Source organism: Trichosporon asahii (assembly GCF_000293215.1).
Source record: "Trichosporon asahii var. asahii CBS 2479 unplaced genomic scaffold scaffold00075, whole genome shotgun sequence".
NCBI classification, from domain to species: Eukaryota; Fungi; Basidiomycota; class Tremellomycetes; order Trichosporonales; family Trichosporonaceae; genus Trichosporon; species Trichosporon asahii.
In genome coordinates this window covers 1686173-1702835 of record NW_014040850.1, presented here as the reverse complement: position 1 = coordinate 1702835, position 16663 = coordinate 1686173, and the positions used below count along the sequence as shown (strand labels likewise).

The 16663-nt window shown below is 58.9% G+C and overlaps 4 protein-coding genes across 4 annotated transcripts; 2 read left to right on the top strand and 2 right to left on the bottom strand.

The window, feature by feature from the left end:
- Window positions 1–278: 278 nt before the first annotated feature.
- On the bottom strand, window positions 279–3407 carry A1Q1_06156 (uncharacterized protein; the record flags this gene model as incomplete). Its single annotated transcript, XM_014321365.1, has 10 exons — window positions 279–571; window positions 610–795; window positions 940–1432; window positions 1484–1590; window positions 1653–1705; window positions 2194–2307; window positions 2368–3163; window positions 3205–3256; window positions 3298–3323; window positions 3368–3407. 10 exons carry the CDS (start codon window positions 3405–3407, stop codon window positions 279–281), a joined length of 2160 nt encoding a protein of 719 aa, XP_014176840.1.
- Window positions 3408–3614: 207 nt separating this feature from the next.
- On the top strand, window positions 3615–4513 carry A1Q1_06155 (arp2/3 complex 16 kDa subunit (p16-arc); the record flags this gene model as incomplete). The annotated part of the gene is made up of 4 exons (XM_014321364.1): window positions 3615–3772; window positions 3959–4031; window positions 4215–4400; window positions 4451–4513. The coding sequence occupies 4 exons, from the start codon at window positions 3615–3617 to the stop codon at window positions 4511–4513; spliced, it is 480 nt and encodes a 159-aa protein (XP_014176839.1).
- Window positions 4514–4701: 188 nt separating this feature from the next.
- Window positions 4702–5713, bottom strand: A1Q1_06154 (ER to golgi family transport-related protein; the record flags this gene model as incomplete). The annotated part of the gene is made up of 4 exons (XM_014321363.1): window positions 4702–4771; window positions 4819–5188; window positions 5243–5648; window positions 5690–5713. 4 exons carry the CDS (start codon window positions 5711–5713, stop codon window positions 4702–4704), a joined length of 870 nt encoding a protein of 289 aa, XP_014176838.1.
- A 452-nt stretch (window positions 5714–6165) lies between these two features.
- On the top strand, window positions 6166–8859 carry A1Q1_06153 (ubiquitin-protein ligase; the record flags this gene model as incomplete). The annotated part of the gene is made up of 5 exons (XM_014321362.1): window positions 6166–6739; window positions 6785–7037; window positions 7079–7727; window positions 7783–8370; window positions 8644–8859. The coding sequence occupies 5 exons, from the start codon at window positions 6166–6168 to the stop codon at window positions 8857–8859; spliced, it is 2280 nt and encodes a 759-aa protein (XP_014176837.1).
- Between the last annotated feature and the right edge of the window lie 7804 nt (window positions 8860–16663).

Genomic DNA, 16663 nt, shown 5'->3' with positions numbered 1-16663 from the left:
AGACAATGACGCTTCGGAGCTGCAGATTGTGTGTGGTTGCAGTGTGTCATTGACAGGTGAGAGTGGCTCGAGCGCGTTGCGCCCTTGATCAGCCATTTCGTCGCGTCAGTGCTTCTCGGTCCTATTGTTCAGTTTTCGTAGCACGCGTCGAACATGACCAGGTACGCTTCATGGAATGCATGAGAAGACGGAGACAAACTCACCCGTCTGCAGGCTGGCTTCTGAGATGTTCTCGACATGGAGAGTCGCGTGCACTCGTTCGCTCCCTAGATGCGCAATCAAAGTTCGTCACGCGCAGCGGCGTCTTGCTCTTGACCCGCTACCTTCGCCTTAGCCTTGAGACCGGGGTTGAGCTTGCCACCCTTGACGGCGGGATTGGGCTTCCTTGCGATCATGAGAGCCATGAACTCCTGCGCAAGATCCGAGGCCGCCATCGCCGTGAGTTCCGCGTTCGTGTCGTAAGCCGGAGCAACCTCCACGATATCCGCTCCCACGATGTTAAGGTCACCCAGGGCACGAATGATACGCTTGACTTCACGAGTCGTCCAACCGCCACTTTCAGGCGTGCCAGCTGTAAGGTCAGCTAGACTGTCCTACAAGGCAGCTCACTAGCAGGGGCCATGCTGGGATCAATGGTGTCGATGTCGAAGCTGAGATAGACAGGGCCCTTGCCGAGGCGCTTCTTCAAGGCGGCAGCAATGCCATCCGCGCCCATGTCATCGATGTCGTCGGTGGTGAAGACCTGGAAGCCCACTGCCTCATCGTGAAGCAGATCATTCATAGACTGTCGGTCAGCTATAGGTCACTCGATAAGCGAGCTCACGGTGAGTCTGGTGCGGATGCCAGCGTGAGCTGAAGTGGTGTTGGAGATATATCCAAGGTCGTGAGCCTTCCAGAAAAACGTGCCGTGAGTCTAAGTGTTAGCAACGGTACCCTTACCAGCTTTACTCACAACCTTGTGCTGCTCGCTATGAGCACCGCCCAGCTCATGACCGTTCCAGGTGTCGAGGTGAGCGTCGAAATGGAGGACGGTGATGGGTCCGTAGACATCGTAAAGCGCTCCAAGAATTGGGAGCACGACCGTGTGGTCTCCGCCTAGAGTGAGGATGCGGGGATGCTCTCGTCCATCCTTGGCCAGCTGCGCCGTGTAGCCGTCGGCGTTCACGACGGGGCGGTTGATGAGGGTGGCGTAGGCTGTTTGCATCTCATCGATGGCCAGCGCGGGATCATAGGGCGAGATGGGAACATCGTTGCAGTCAATCTGAAGTGAGCTCGATTCCGACGCCTCGCAGCTCACAATCTCGAGGTTCGATTCTTGGGTGACACTCGTTCCCCACGGCACCAGGAAGGAGCGAGCGGGTCCAGCTCGCCGCGATCCGCTCCGGATAGCATGCGGACCAAAGCGTGCACCAGGTCGGTATGAGACAGTTGTCTGCGGGGAAGGTCAACACTGCAGGGCCATAGCGAAGCTTCAAACACTCACGTCGAAGGGCATACCCAAGATAGCGAGGTCGAATGCCTTGCCAGGTTCCTCTAGGCATCGCGCGAACGGAAGCCGCATGAAGCCCGCGATACCGGAGAACGTCAAGTCTGGAGTTCCGCCATACTTTGATTCTGGTGCGGTCAGCGATGACAGAGTTCCGCGCACGTACGCCAAGGTTCCTGGTCAAAAGTCTCCTGTCCCGAGTGGGCGAGCACGAGGGAGCTGAGCAGTGTGCAGAGTGTGAGGAAGCGCATCGGAACTGTTTGGAATGGAGGACGGTGGGATCGCACGGCAACAGGTGCTATCTTCGGCTTATAAGGGACGCCGTCGCCATGGCGAGGGGCGAGGGGGGCATGCGTGCGGTAAGGCCTGAGAGCTGGAGGAAGGAAGGCGAGGAAGACGAGGAGTCGAGTGAGGGCGCGGGCAAGTCCGTGTGGTGCTCCACGTGATGATAAGGACCGCTGGATTTACCCGCAACCAGCTAGCCCACCGAGCGGCGACTTCTAATCAGCCTGAACGGGTTTCAACCTCCATCCCCTCGCTGTTGCAAAGGTCCTATTCGCGGACGGTCACCTCAAGCGAACAGGAGATCTCGTCGTTGGAAGAACGTCTTACTTTAGCCAGATGTGTGTGCAGCGAGTTCTCCCAAAACCGAGCGACAAGCAATGAAGAATACAAGGAGTACATGCTTACAATATACTACTACCTACTGGTCCAATCCCTCGAGGAACTTGTCGTAGTCCTCCTCTGCCTGATCCCTTACGACACCGACGCCCTTCAGCTTACCGAGCAGACCGGGACCCTGATCCTGCCGCACCTTGACACTATCTCCGTCTGCGTCAACTGTTCCAGCGTTTGGCGCGGCGTTCACACCGCCTGCCTACTTCCTTGCGGCACGAGGGACGAACTGCGTCGTCTCCTTGCGCAGATCACGCAGCTGTGGCTCCGCGCTGATCGTCGCTGCGACCGGCGCCGCAGCCACAGCTGCCTTGGGCTCAACTCGCGGAGCTGCCGGAGCAGTAACAACAGGCGCCGTCCCAGGCTTTGCCGGCAATGACGGCGGGGCAGCGGGAAGCGGCCGGCCAGGTCCACCACGAGGAGGACCTCCCCGCGGCGGCCCGCCTCGAGGCTGACCCCGGCCACGCATCCCTCCTCTTCCCATGTGGATAGGAGGCAGAGCTGGCAGAGCAGACGGCGGCGGCGGTCCGTCCGGCAGCGGGATCCAGTCTGAGTCGTCCGAATCCGGCTCCTCTTCCGGCGGGGGCCCCTCGGGCATGACGATATCGTCATCGCTATCCTCGTCGGAGTCGTCACTGCTGTCTTCCGGATCCGTCATCCCGGTCGGCGTACGTTCCCGATACGGCATTCCCGGAGGAGGTACTCCGTAGGGGTTGTACACTGGATCGTAGTAGTAGCTCTTCTTCGGATCGCGCAGCGTGCCGTCAGGGTTGTAAAGGTGTGCCATCGGATCGGGCTTCGGACCCTCGTTGTCGTTGTGTTCTCGCGGCGCGTACTTGCCAGTGTGAAAGACCCGGTCCCGAGCATCTGGGTGCGCAGCGACGTATTTCTCCTTCAGCTTGTTGACCTGCTTCAACTCGTCTTCCAGCTTCCTCAGCCGGTCCTTGCCATCGTCATCGAGGTTGGTCACCGACTTCAGGTAGTTGATCTGTCCCTCAAGATCTGTCGTCAGCTTGAACCATAGCGGTTTCTTTCCAGCTCACCTCTAGTATCACGTTTGACGGCCTGATCCTCGCGAACCTTCTTCCTCGCATCCTTGTTCTGTTGTCAGCTCACATACGGCTGGGCTAGCTCACCCTCTTGAGCTCCTTCGCGCGGAGTGCTTTGCCTGTCTGTTAGCTGATAGTCGCCGCCTTACTAGCTTACGGTATGCGTCCGCTGGGTTCGAGCTGCCCTTCTTTCCCATTTCTGCCGAATGGAATGCACAAGTGACGTGAGATCAAGAGGACACTGAAATTAACGATCAGGAGGCAACAACAATCGATCGGCGGTGACGACGGAAGCTTAATTCACCCTCCCACATACTGACGCCCAGGTGTCGAGGGACGAGGGACGGCGTCATAGCACAGCTGCATGTGCCAGGTCACTGTTCCAACGACCATCTACACCAGCCATGTCGAACGAGTACGCGTTCCGCAAGATCGACATCGACGCGCTCGAGGGAGATATTCTCCTCCCGTCGGATCTCTACGACCCCGACCCCCGCGGACCGGACGGAGCGCTTGCCGACGCTCAGGCGAGGAGTCAGGAGAGCCGAGGACAGGTGTCAAGGTGGGTAGCACGATACAGCGATGGTTCACTACCCTTGCAGGGGATGACTTGATTGGAGATGGCCTCTGGATCGTTGGAGTATGGCTTCTGATCCAGCTGGCTATGGGTTTGGACTGCAGCAGTCGTCATACCGGACAAGCTGGACCGTAACGGCTCGGCAGTGCATGTGCACAGCTAACCTCCCAGGGGCGACATCGCCGGTGCTCTTCAGACGATCCTGACCGACCCTCCTTACGGAGAGGGTGTTGACCAGGCCAAGGTTAGTACCGGTGGTGATTCCCCGACAAAGCAGGTTCGATTTGGGCGCCCGCGGGTCCGCAATTGGAGTCGCGAAGCCAGAAAGGATGGACCCAGCCAGTTCGGGTAACCTTCTTAACAACATTCGGTCCGCTTACATCTCGAACGAGTTGCCCGCTTGATCGGTTCAAACTAACATCTGCAGAAACTCACTACTGATGCCGTCCTGATGATCCTCAACTCCACCCGCGCTTCCGACATTCCCACCGTGATCAAGGGCCTCGACCAGGAGCAGCAGTCGCGTCTAATGGCCTACCTCTACAAGGGAATGTCGGCCCTCGGCCAAGGAGCGGACGTCTCTGGATCTGTGCTGCTGACCTGGCACGAGAAGGTGAGTAATACGTTGTACATCGGAACTCCATCGCCGTTGCTAACACGCAGCTTACCGAGGTCGCTGGAGTTGGCTGCATCGTCCGTGTTATGACGGACCGTCGCACGCTGTAGATAAAGTTACGGGTTATGCATCCGTTGTAGTCTAGCTGTATCGTCGTCTCTGGTTTCTCTATTTTGGTATCAAGCGCATCACCTCGATCTCGATCACACAGATCCGCTGCCCGATATCGGGCTCATCTCGTTCTACTCTGCTCAGCGTAGCAATTCGCTGATCACCCGCATCGTAAGAGCAGGCTCTTTTACTTCCTGCCACCGTAGCGCTGCTTGCGACCGAGGTCCCAAGGGATGTAACGGTACTTGATCATGTGCCTAAAGGGTCAGCTCTATGTAGACGCCATCAAAACAAAGTGGCTTACTGAATCTGGCGGCGCATGGTAAGGGCGAAGAGCGTGCAGAAGTACACGAGAAGGATGGGCCAGTAAACGGGAACGTCCGTAGCACGGGTGATGGTGCAGAGGAGAGCAATAGTAGTGGCCTTGGTCGCCGAGTACCAGAACTTGAACTCCGGAAGGCGGCGGATGAAGGGGCGGAACTCCTCGTCGTCACCTCCGTTAGAGAATCCGGACAGGAGACCACGGATGCCGCCGGGGGACTTGGGCTCGCTACCCGGCAGTCCGGGGGCACCCTCCTCGACGTCCTCCTGGGCGAGGTCGTCGGCGAGACTCGGGTCGAACCGAGGCTGCAGGAAAGCGAGGAAGAGGTTGAGGATGTAGATGGCGAGGGCGTCTGCGCATGTTAGTTCAATTGAATTGCGGCGTAAACAACAACATTGCGACTCACACATGACAATGTACCATCCCTGGCGGAGCACAACGACGAGCGAGAAGCAGAAAAAGAGGAATCCGGTAAAAGCCCAGCGCTCCATCATGTGAGGAGTGGACCTGTCGAGAAGGCCTTGGAATTTCCGGGCGTAAACATTCGTGTTGTCACGAACCATCTCAAAGACGTTCTTCTCCTCAGGCAGGCCGCCGCGGAGACCAGCACCGGAGCCGGGGACCATGTTGGGCGGCGAAGACATGCTGTGGGGCTGCATGCCAGCTAATCCCGAACGCATGGGGAAGCCAGCACCAGGACCGGCGGCGGGCATAGGCGAACCGCTAGGACCGGGGGCCGAACCGTCGACGGGTCCGGCGGGGTAGGGGTTCACATTAGGGTAGGCCTGAGCCGGTTGCTGCTGTTGCTGCTGCTGCAAGGTGGTGAGCATGGATGCGGAAGATGGTCACTCACGTTGACAGAGGGAGGGGGCTCCATGGTGGCGAGTAATGTGGATGGGGGTGGTTTGAAACGAAAACTCGGTCAAGAGCGCGCTGGAGGTGATATTCTCGTGTCACCGCTGGATCGCGAGCCAAGATCCCACTGCGCAAGCGCACACGCAGTGCGATAACGTGGCAATCCCCGGGTGTGCGTGGGCAGCGTGTCGAACCTTATCAGTTCCCTGTAAATCCCACGTCAGAAATACGTCCGGCCACCCACCCAACCAGCCCGATTGTTGTTGACTTTCGCTGGCGAGCGGCGCTCAAGCGATCAGCACCCAACAACAGCCTCTGCTCGACATCGACATCGCCGCCCTGCAGAGGCTCCCACTCGACTCCCTACACTCGCCTCGACTTATTTTGCTGAACCCGCTGTCCAACGGCGGTTTACGATTACTCTGCGTCCCTGATCAACCTGACCTCCACTGTTGCAACAGGTGTATAAACAATATGGCGCCCAAGCCCTCTGGGCCGCATCTCGCTCAGCGGCTTCGGACGTTGTCCCTCACCTCACCACCGGCGACCGGTCTCTTTTACGCTCGACTCTACTATGCGCTGTTCCCCCCGACAGAAGCTGAGCATGACAGCCTGCATGTCCTCGCATTGTGTCTTCTCCAGTCCGATCAGCCATATCCCGCCTTGCAAGCGGTCCGTGACTCGGCAAATGGAGATGGAGACCCAGACGACATGGACTACGAGTCAACAGACAAACCAGGCTGCTATGGCTGCGCAGTGATCGTCGCCAAATGTTGCAACCGCTTGTCACGGTTTACGGAGGGACAGGCAGTCCTGGAACGAGCCGTCAGGCGGAGTACACCGATGAGTGAGTCCCGCGTCAGTTTGACTCAGCTGACAGCAGCGCTCCCGGTCGTTACCCCAGCAGAGACAGCAGCAACTGCAAATCTCATGCTTGCGTCTCTTTCGCACAAGGGCAAGTCGCCGATGCAAGCGGTTGAGTTCTACACCAAAGCACTCAGCGAAGACCCGTGGCTGTGGGAGGCTTTCACTGGCCTCTGTGATATCGGTGAGTGCTATTTCCATTGTCCTGTAGTGCTAACCTGGTCATCAGGAGCTCCGCCGTCACCAGAGACCGTGTTCCCCGATCCGCCATCAGCACGCTCATCAGCCCGACCATCCCGAAACGCTACCTTATCACCTGGTCCTATGCCACGCTCATCTGCATCAGAGGTACCGATTTTCATCAGCCGAAGACAGATGAGCCCTTTAGCGACGGCTGCACCGACCACATCCTCCCTCTTCACGCCCGGCGTTTCGAATCACCCTCCAAAGTTTGGAATGCTGGGTAATCCAAGTAACTGGGAGTAAGTTTCATCACTATCGGCTGCAATGGAACTGACAACAGAACGCCTTCAACCGTTGCGGACACATCCTTCCCCGGTTTCAACGACCAGGGGCCAAGCGGACGCAGAGCATTGCCAAATCTGATGTCCAGCATTCTTCCGTCGTCACTGCGAGCCACGACCCCTATCAACGCAGCTCCGGACCTGATGTCCCGTCCTCCAGCCCAGAAGCGGCCACGGGCTGCGCACGGGCCCCGGAGATTTGCAGCCGCGGACACGCCAACCGGAGGGCCGCTGGCCGGGGAGTCGCGATCAAACGGCCGCGACTTGAAGTCGCTGGACACAAACGGAGACAAGATGCTGGAGGCGCCAGTGCGAAGGAGCTCGCGTTTAAATGCCAATGGACCGACGAAACCCCAACCTCGCGTGACGCGGAAGGACCGATCGACTCGATCGCAGTCTGTGGCGTCCTCGGCGTCAGGAACCGCCGAGCCCGCAACATCAGCTGCAGACGCACAGGTTCAAGCTGCCGTCGACGACTGGCTGCGTGACATCGTGCGCCGATGCGCGAGGGCTTACCGGTCGCTGAGATTATACAACTGCAAAGAAGCTCTGTCAGAACTGGACGAGCTGCCGCTGGAGCTTCAGACGAGCGTTTGGGCGTATGAGATGGCGGCGAACTGCTTCTACGAGATGTCGGACAACGTGAAGGTGAGTAGCTGTGCGGTTTCCCACCAGCTGACAGCAGGCTCGCCGTGCCTTCCAGAAGCTCATCTCGGCCGATCCTTACCGACTCACCGGCATGGAGCTTTACTCGACTGTCCTGTGGCATTTGGGTGACACGGCCGCCCTGTCGCACCTGTCGCAGCATCTGGTCTCGATCGACAGGGACGCGCCTCAGCCGTGGATTGCAACGGGCAACTGCTTCTCCCTGCAGCGGGATCACGATGAGGCCATGCGCTGCTTCCGGCGGGCAGCGCAGCTGTCTCCCGGGTGTCCCTACGCCTGGACGTTGTGCGGCTACGAGGCCGTCGCGATGGAGGAGTATGACCGTGCCATCGCATTCTACCGGAACGCCATCCGTGCCGACAGCCGGCACTACAACGCATGGTACGGCCTGGGCGTCGTGTACCTGAACATGGGCAAGCTGCGACACGCGGAACACCATTTCCGGCGCGCGGCGGAGATCAACCCGAGCAACTCGGCCCTGCTTTGCTGCATCGGTGACGTCCTTGAGAAGGTTGGAAATCTGCCCGGCGCGCTCGCCGTTTACGACCAGGCGTGCGCTGTGGGTTCGACCGCGATGAGCGTGTATCGCATGGCGCGCGTGCTCGTGGCGTTAGGCAGGATTATGGTGAGTACCGCATCAGCGCATCGTGGTAAGCGGCGTTGGGAAAGGGGCAGGTTATGGGTGCGCTACGGTAAGCGGGCAACCTTTCATTGCGTCAGCATCCGAGATCGTCGCTGCCTTGATGTAGAGAGGTGGGGGAGACGAGAAGTCTCGGCCGCCTGTGTAAGGGCGAGCAGTTTTCCGATCGGAGATCGACAGTGGTGGCGTTCCAAAGTGGCTTGTTCACGATGTGCAGTGGAGCTTTTTTGGGAGGATATCCAGCTAACCGCCTTTCAGGAGGCCATTTCCGCACTCGAACCACTCATCCGAGACACGCCGGACGAGGCCAACGTCCATTTCCTGCTTGGCAAGTGCTACCTCCGCGTTGGACGAAACGACAATGCCATGACCTGCTTCACGGCCGCACAGGAGCTGCAGCCCAAGCTGAGCAGCAGCATCAAGGCGACGATTCTGGCTCGCGGCGAGGAGGAGGAAGCCAGCGAGGAGGAGTAGCTTGCACACTAGACGCAGGCGCGCGGAGTAGAGAGAGCGGCACGTGGAGCACATGTACATTAGTTATTCACAGTCAATGCCATTTTTCTTTCTGTCAACATCGCAATTTTCGTGCTCCTGCCGGGTCCGCATCCAAGCTGCGGGCTGTTGCAGACAATTGCAGATCCGGTGCCCTAGCCTTGCAGGGCGCCCTCGTAGAAGGGTTGAGGGAAGACGGCAATGGGTGGGGGAAGGCAACAGTTGCCCAAGCCGGCTGGGGCACGACGATCTGCTGATCAGTGGGGTTATTGACGTCCCCACCGCAGCTGCGTAGCCGGCGCCGATCCTGGAGAACTGGTGATCGTTGACCGGCGCCCTCAGAACGGCCAAAACAGCACGCATGCAGCGCGGCATTGCCGTGGGATAAGCAGAGTTTGGTCCCCGTTGGAACGAACGTAGGAAGGCAGCTGTCCAGATCCCAGTGGGTCCGGATATGCAGGAGAAGTGCAAGAATAGCCAGGTGAGGGCATCCATTATGCGATGGAAATATGGAAACAGTGGAGCGAGGAATGTTGGGCCCGTTTCGTGCCATTCGTTGCCCTTCGTCCCTGGAAACATGCCGCTTGCATGCCGCATGCCCGGGCATGAGTCCAGCTGTCTGGCGGGTATGACGCGCGACACACCCTTCTGGTCCTTCTGGTGTGGCAGGGTGCGCACCAGCGGATACGGCCAGCGATCGACCATTTTTCCATTCCTCTGCACAACCCAGTTATACAACGGCAACCTGTGCCTCTCGCTTGAAGCCGAGCGCGCCGAGCGGGCGCCGTCCGGCAGCCCATGATGTCCATGTGTGCGGCACGAACGGCGAGCGCGCGCAGGTTAGCGGCCAGCGGGTTGTGGGTCGCGCGTTGAGGGTCGCGGAATCGCGGAGCAAAGTTTTCACTTCTTTTTTTCGACTTTTTTTTGGGCGCTGTCGTCGCGGATCGCGGAATGGAAACTATACACCCCCACTTGAAACTATCTGGCGAGGATCGCGAGAATGCTGGTGTGCCTGTGCTATCCGGCCAGCTGGGCGCGAGGCTGTTGTCAGCCTGCCAGTTGGAGCTCGGCGTGCCCGGCCACCGGAGGGGATGTACCGCTGGCCGTTGAACGTCATGGCGGGACAGACTTTTGTTTACAGTGCTAAAAGCAGACTCACCCGCTGGTGGTAGCGGCTCCGGTTGTCGTTTACGTCGTATCATTCCCTCCTGATACCCGTTTTCTCGTCCGAAGTCCGTATGTAATCGGCGTCTATGACGGTTTGTAATCCTACATTCTTCGTCGTCCCACTCCGCCCGCGCGGAGGTAGGTGGGCCGGACATGCTCTCGTTCCATTATGGGCAGCCACACGATTCGAGTTGTCCATCTGGTCGATTTGTATTCTGGTAGCCAGTTGGCAACACACTGGCAGACGCAGACGCTGCGATCAAAAGATGATTACACCCTCGGCCACCATATCGAATGTTAATCCCGGGACTGTCGTCGGGTTACAACGAGCGTTCGGGGAGCAGCGGCGAAGCCGATGTCAGTGTCGTTCTCCGAAGCATTGATGATGACTGCCGAGGCAGGTGATGCCATCGAGCGGCTGTCGTTTGGCGAGTTGCGCGATCAGCTGCACAATGTCTGGGTATGTTAGGGCATCACTCAACCCCAAATCTCAACAACAGCCGTATGGCGGTGGGCACCGCTCGTTTCGAAGTCCTTATCCCGGCTTACACAGCTGCTCGGAGTTGTGACGCGATCACTGATCGCTGATGTGCTGAAGCGCGCTAGTGTTGTTGACATGCCGCAAAATGTTCATAGCCGTAGGGATTTCCGTAGGGGTTTCCGTAGGGAAGGCCGGAAGCGAGTTTGCGCAGTTGTGCTACTCTCCGGGCATGGTCAGACCTCTAATCACTGAAGTCATCGAGCTGCTGCAATAGTTGCATGACGACCATCAGACTGTGAACAGTCATCAACGACAACGAAAGTTCGGCGCCGTCGAGGCCGTAGCTATCGGCGACCTGCTGAACTGGTGATCTGGGATCTGGGCGGCGCCCGCTGGAAACACGACGGCCGTTGCGGCCGGTCGCTTATCGCTGCGTAGAGACTGGTTCAAACTGGGTGGGCTGCAGAAGTGGACGCCGGTGCGCGCTTGGTGCGGAGTGCGGCTTGACCGTAGACGCTGGTCCAGACTCACCAAGTGTACCTTTGCAGACTGGCGGATGTCCAGACGGCCGCTTTGTCCAACATTCCTCGAGCCGCAACCTTAGGACGCGATAATGGTGCCGTTCTTGGCTGGCATGGCTGGACGGGCTGGATGAGTAGTGGGGGGCTGGAGCGAGCTGGACGGGCCTGGCGGTACCTCATTTCTCGGCCTCATGCGACGGCGCGAGCAAGAGCACAGGGAGCCAGCCCATGGCCCGTTTTGGTCTGGCTCCCCCCTGTGTCCAGGTACGACAAGCCAGCATCAGGTCCACCAGGGCCGACCCTGGGACTCTGCGCGCCCTGCGCCGCATGCAGCACATTACGACAGCAGGACATCCTGCAGCACCTGCAGCACCCTAGCACCAGAATCCATTCCCTGCATCATTGCAACCCCCTTCTTTCGCCCAGATGGTCATGACATACATATGCAACAACGGCCGCAGCACTTTATCGCTCTTCCTCCTGCACCACTCATCACCGCACTGCTCTCAGCTTCTTACTCTTCTCATTGCTGCTTGCCAAAAGACCATCTCTTCGGTCAACAACCATCGCACAACACACAACGAGCACTCGAGACAAGGAAGCCCCTCGTCAGGAATACCGTCAGCCCCACCGCCACCTCTCTGCCCGCGCTCGACGACAGTCAACCACTCACCCACCCCCCGACCCCGTCGCAAATCGTCGCCGTGGTCTGCCGCGAATCCCCCCCTCTGAGGCCCGCGCCGCCCTCTCGCCTCCGCCTGAGCGACTTCTTCACAAACATGTCGAAGCTGGTGTCCCCCTCTCCTGCCCTGCGCTCGCCGATACGCGGTCGCTCCCCGGCCATCTCTGCCCCGCATGCGCTGCATTTCCAGATCCCCATTCTGCCCGCCCGCACACCTCCCTCGCTTATGAAGCGCATCTCCTCCTCAAGTACGCCGAACGGGTACCGCTCTGCCTGCAGCAGCGGAAGTGTGTCTAGCGCTTCCTCGTCGACGTCCGACTTACATGCTCTCTGTGGCTCGTTCTCGGCCCCGCCGCCTGAGCAGTCCCTCAGCCCCAAGATTCCCTGCGCTCCGGCGCCGACACCAGCTTCCCCGCCATGCCTGCTGCCCTTCCCCCGCGCCGGCCACGCCTCGACAGGCGCGATACGCCCCGCCCACCCATCTCTCCAGAGGCCGACCGCATCGTCGCTCTCGCCCTGCCCGCGAGCACATTAGGATTAGAGATACCCGACTCGCCGCCCAACCACACGAGCGCGCACCGCAGTCTCCTGTACCACCCATAGCTGCGCTGGACGCCCCGCGCCTCAGTGGCCGCGAATAGATCCGAGCCTCGAGCTGCGCTCGGCTTGCTCCAACAACCTGCATTCAACACTGTACCAACACCACGACAGCATGGCATTAGGGAAACAACGTCAGAAGCATTCATTCGCATTGTACACAGCCAGAGAAACTATGCAGCAGTTACATACATATCTCGGCGGTGCTCCACGACAACTGACAGCTGACGGCGGCGTGATTGGAGTGACGAGGAAGGCGCGTAGAGCGGACTCGGACAGCAAGCAAAGCTTGTGGTGCTGGCGGTGCATATCCGGCGGCATCGATACGGCCCGCCGCCCAAGCCGCGCCGATTGCCAAGTGGTAAGCTTGGAGTGCCAAGGTTGCCTCAGGTCGCTCGGGTCAGTTTAGGCAGAGCTGGCGGCGTGCGGCAAGGCGCACCGTCCCTGCGTCCATTTGGCCATTGGAAGCCGTGGTGCTTCTGCTGCTGCGGCCAAAACTTTCTCCTCATCCAACTGTGCCAATGCACCATATCATGCCAGCCGCAGTCATCTGTGCAAAAAGCGGGAGCACGCGGAAACTTGCATACTAGAAAGAGGGGCTGCATGAAAGGTCCGAGGAATGTTGGAGCGCATCAGTTGGGAACGTTGGGTGCAAGACGCAAGGCCGACTATGCGAGCCTGCCCCTTTATCAGCTCCACCCGATCTCGATCTCCTGAGCACCTGGGCACGCTGGGCAATAATCCTGGGCCAGCGCGCCGCCAGCACAACGCAACGCACTCTTCGGCCATTGGGCACAGAGATAGCCGCGGCATCCTGCACCTTCGTATCATGATATCTCCTTGCCAACGTGGACAGCGGCACCCGCGGTCTGCCGCGCCGAGTTGCCAATATGGTGCATGCGATGGTACACCATCACGCCGTCGTAGTCATCGCTGTATACGGAGAAACTTCGGATCACTATTTTAATCACCGACTTGCGCTCCGATCACTGGCTAGCGCACGGAGGAAGCCGAGACGCTCGGTCAGTGGGGCCGGCGTTCGGCGTTGCACTAGCTCTGACTGCATCAGATGCACCCACTGCCGCAAACAGATCTCTGTGTCTCGTCTTTCCCGCGGTGCTCGGTGTGCACATAACGACGAGCTTTTACTTGACATCAGTTGGAACGTTCGCAAGTAGAGGAGTGCAGAGATAGAAAAGGGGGTGGCATGCGTGCACGACTGTGCCGCTGATGTCACAGTACTGCGGCGCACATCACGGCCTGTGAAGTTTGCTGATCGCACTGCGCCGGAGTTGCCCGTAGCGCAAGCGTAGTGTAGCGCCGTAAGCTGCACGTGCAGCAGTGCGGCGTCGAGTTGACATCATACCCCCTTTCGCCGCGGCGCGGCGCGCGGCGCGCGCGGCATCGGGGATACCCTGTCTCAGCACTTCTGGGCACTGCACCATGCATGCTTGTGACTATGATGCATGGGTTGGGTCAGCAGACCTCGAAAAGGTGTGGCGGCGGCGGCGTCCTAGATTCCAACAGGACCACGACGGTGCGGCCGGTACCTGACCCTAGACCCCCCTTGCAGCTGGCAGGCCGTGGCAGGCATGGGTACGGCTGGGCGTCCATTCTTTCATTGCTGCTTGTTGCTCGCGCCCTACTCGCGCTTCCGTAGGTTCCGTGCACGGCACAGCGCAACCAATGCGTGCAGAGGTGTAGAATAGAGTGTGAGACACAGAGACTCAGAGGCTGAAACGACCACTTTCTTCCTTGTCCGCAGCCGAAACAGCCTCATCACGGGGCGCGCGAGGCTCACTCGGCGACCCGAGTCGCACACCTCAACGTCAGTGGCGCCTCATGGCTTGTCGTGGGCAGCGTGGGCGGCGAGTTCGGCCGCGTACGGGCAACTTGGATGCACGCCGTGTGCTGCGGGGAATCAACAGACAGTAATGGGCCGCTTGCATAATCTAATCGGGGGTGCTTGAACCGAGAAAGCTTACCGACGCCGTGGCGTCAGGTCTGTAATTATTGGGGGCCCTCTCAGCCACCAAAGGTACCAAGAGGTCAGTCACCGCGACCTGCTGCGCAGGGTGCAACACTTTTCTTAGTCATTCAACTGAAGACACAAGCATGCGAGAGCTCCCGACGACGGAGGCCACGAAAATTGTGGCTAAGACCATGGTCGACACATGACATGTCGTATCCGACGTCCTTTCCGGGCTGTCGTCATGGGCGGTGGATCGAGCTCCTGCAGGTCGTGAAAGTGCACATCGGCGGAATTCTGTGAACCGTGGGATGTGAGTTGGTCATATGTGAAGAGAGCTGTCGGAAGAACTGTTTGTTGGCAAACGTTACTTCGCGCTACGGGGGCATGAGTCATGAAGTTCACGAGCTGGTGACAGACTAAGAAAGTGTCCGTGCTGCGCATCGCTCCACCCGCTTTGGAGATGCCGAGACGTGGCGGTTTCAATGCGTGGTCGATGTTCTCCTCTTCTTATACCTCCCCACCTGGCCTTGGGTCGCCCTTCTGCCGTTGCTGACCTACTGACAATGGGGCGACGTGCTTCTCGGCGTCTCCCCACTTCGGTGTTTCGATGTCAAGATCAGGGCTGCACTTCACCACTAACCATGACCTCGCTGCTGAGTACTGCATCTATGGCCCACTACCGTACCATGCTGGCGCTGGCGATCGACAGCCTGACCTTCATTCCTTGCCGTCGCGTCCTATTCCAGCTCACGCGTCTGAACCCGGGCAGCATGCCTCATATTCGGCCATGAGGCAGTGAATGAGTGCGGTGAGGCCGTGTAACGTCATTACTGATGTAGACAGCGAGCATTGACAATCATTACCTGCATCGGCTTTCCCGAAGACAGACGGTCTGCCCCACCTCTGAGTGTGTGTGGAGCTTGCGCCAACGCTGAACTGCGGTTGTGACCGTGTTGCGTTATCAATGACAAGTGCGCACATGGGATGTTGTCGCAAAATAGACGTGGTGAGTCACCTCTCGGACCGCTCTCCGAAGCCATGTGGAGAGACTGAGAACTACACAGTGACTGCGATGGTCGAGGAGGCAGAGCTGCGACTGGTTGTGTCAAAACACTACTCTTCCCACGAACGCACATGGTCCAAATCTTCCCATCGGTCGCAGGCGAAAAGCGGAATGGAGTACAGGAGCTACAGGAGTGAGCAGAGCACGAGGTGCCCGCCTGACATTTATTTTCGGTGCGGCTGACATTCCGGGATGGTCGCCGAGCGTGCCGAAGATGCCGAGCGACGCGTCGCGTGGCCCCCATCTGGATCTGGCGGGACCAAATAACTGATAGCGCGTATTGGGCGGGGAAAGTAGAGACCTCCGCGCGCTAAGTTCCGAAGATAGTCCATGGTTTCGCCGACATTCACCCTTCCGCCGTTGTGGGCATCGATGGCCCCTTCCGCGATCTGTCCCCTACAAAGCGGGCGAGACACTGAATGCTCACACCTACTGAGGTATCCTGGATCTGCTCTACCTCGGTTGCTTTGTGTTCTCCGCTGGACCGCTGCAACGCGCAGGAAGCGATGGCGAAGCTGTGGGCCGTTTCGGTGCAGGAGAGTACGTACTCCCCGCTTCTTGCTCGGCGCCGTTTGTTCCTGAACGTATCCTGCTTCCAGCTGGGATACTTCCTGGTCATCCTGGCACTTGTTCCGAGGACGCTGATCTTCATGGCGACGAGAAGCCATACGATGGGGTAGCACAAGGAACGCTGTGGAAACACAAGCATGTCATGGTTGGGACCTTGCTGGGGTGAGTGTCATTGGGGATGAGGGATCGTTTCAGCTCGACCGCTCCCATTTATTTTGGGTTGGGCCCATCCGTCTCAGGCCACTTTGGCCGTTGCGGCTGCTGCAGAGTCGCAAGGAACAGACAGCATGCCCCGTGCCGCGTACGTGCTCCCCTTCGTTTCGGTTCCCTCGGAGTATCCTTTCGACCCATTTGCAAGTGGGCTCTGTCGAATCATCAGGCAATACCGAGCTTCGTCTGCCACACACGCACATCGCATGTCAGGCGGAGAGTCCTTCTCTTACAATATTCGGCCTTCAATGCACCCCGCAGCGTCCTCCGCACGAAGGTAATATATGAGACTTCAAGGCCGCTGACTGAGCTTAATGGTTCCAGTCGTACGCACCGTTTCGCTTTTACTCTAGCGTTTTAATAGTGTTGCTCGAAGTATGGTCGTTGGTGATTCGATAACCCCCGTTGCGTCAGCGAGTTACGACCCCTCTCCACGGCACGGCCGGGCACGACTTGGCACCTGGCACGGCACGGTCTGGCACGCCTGGCACACGGGCACGACCTGGACCCAAGGTACGAGCTC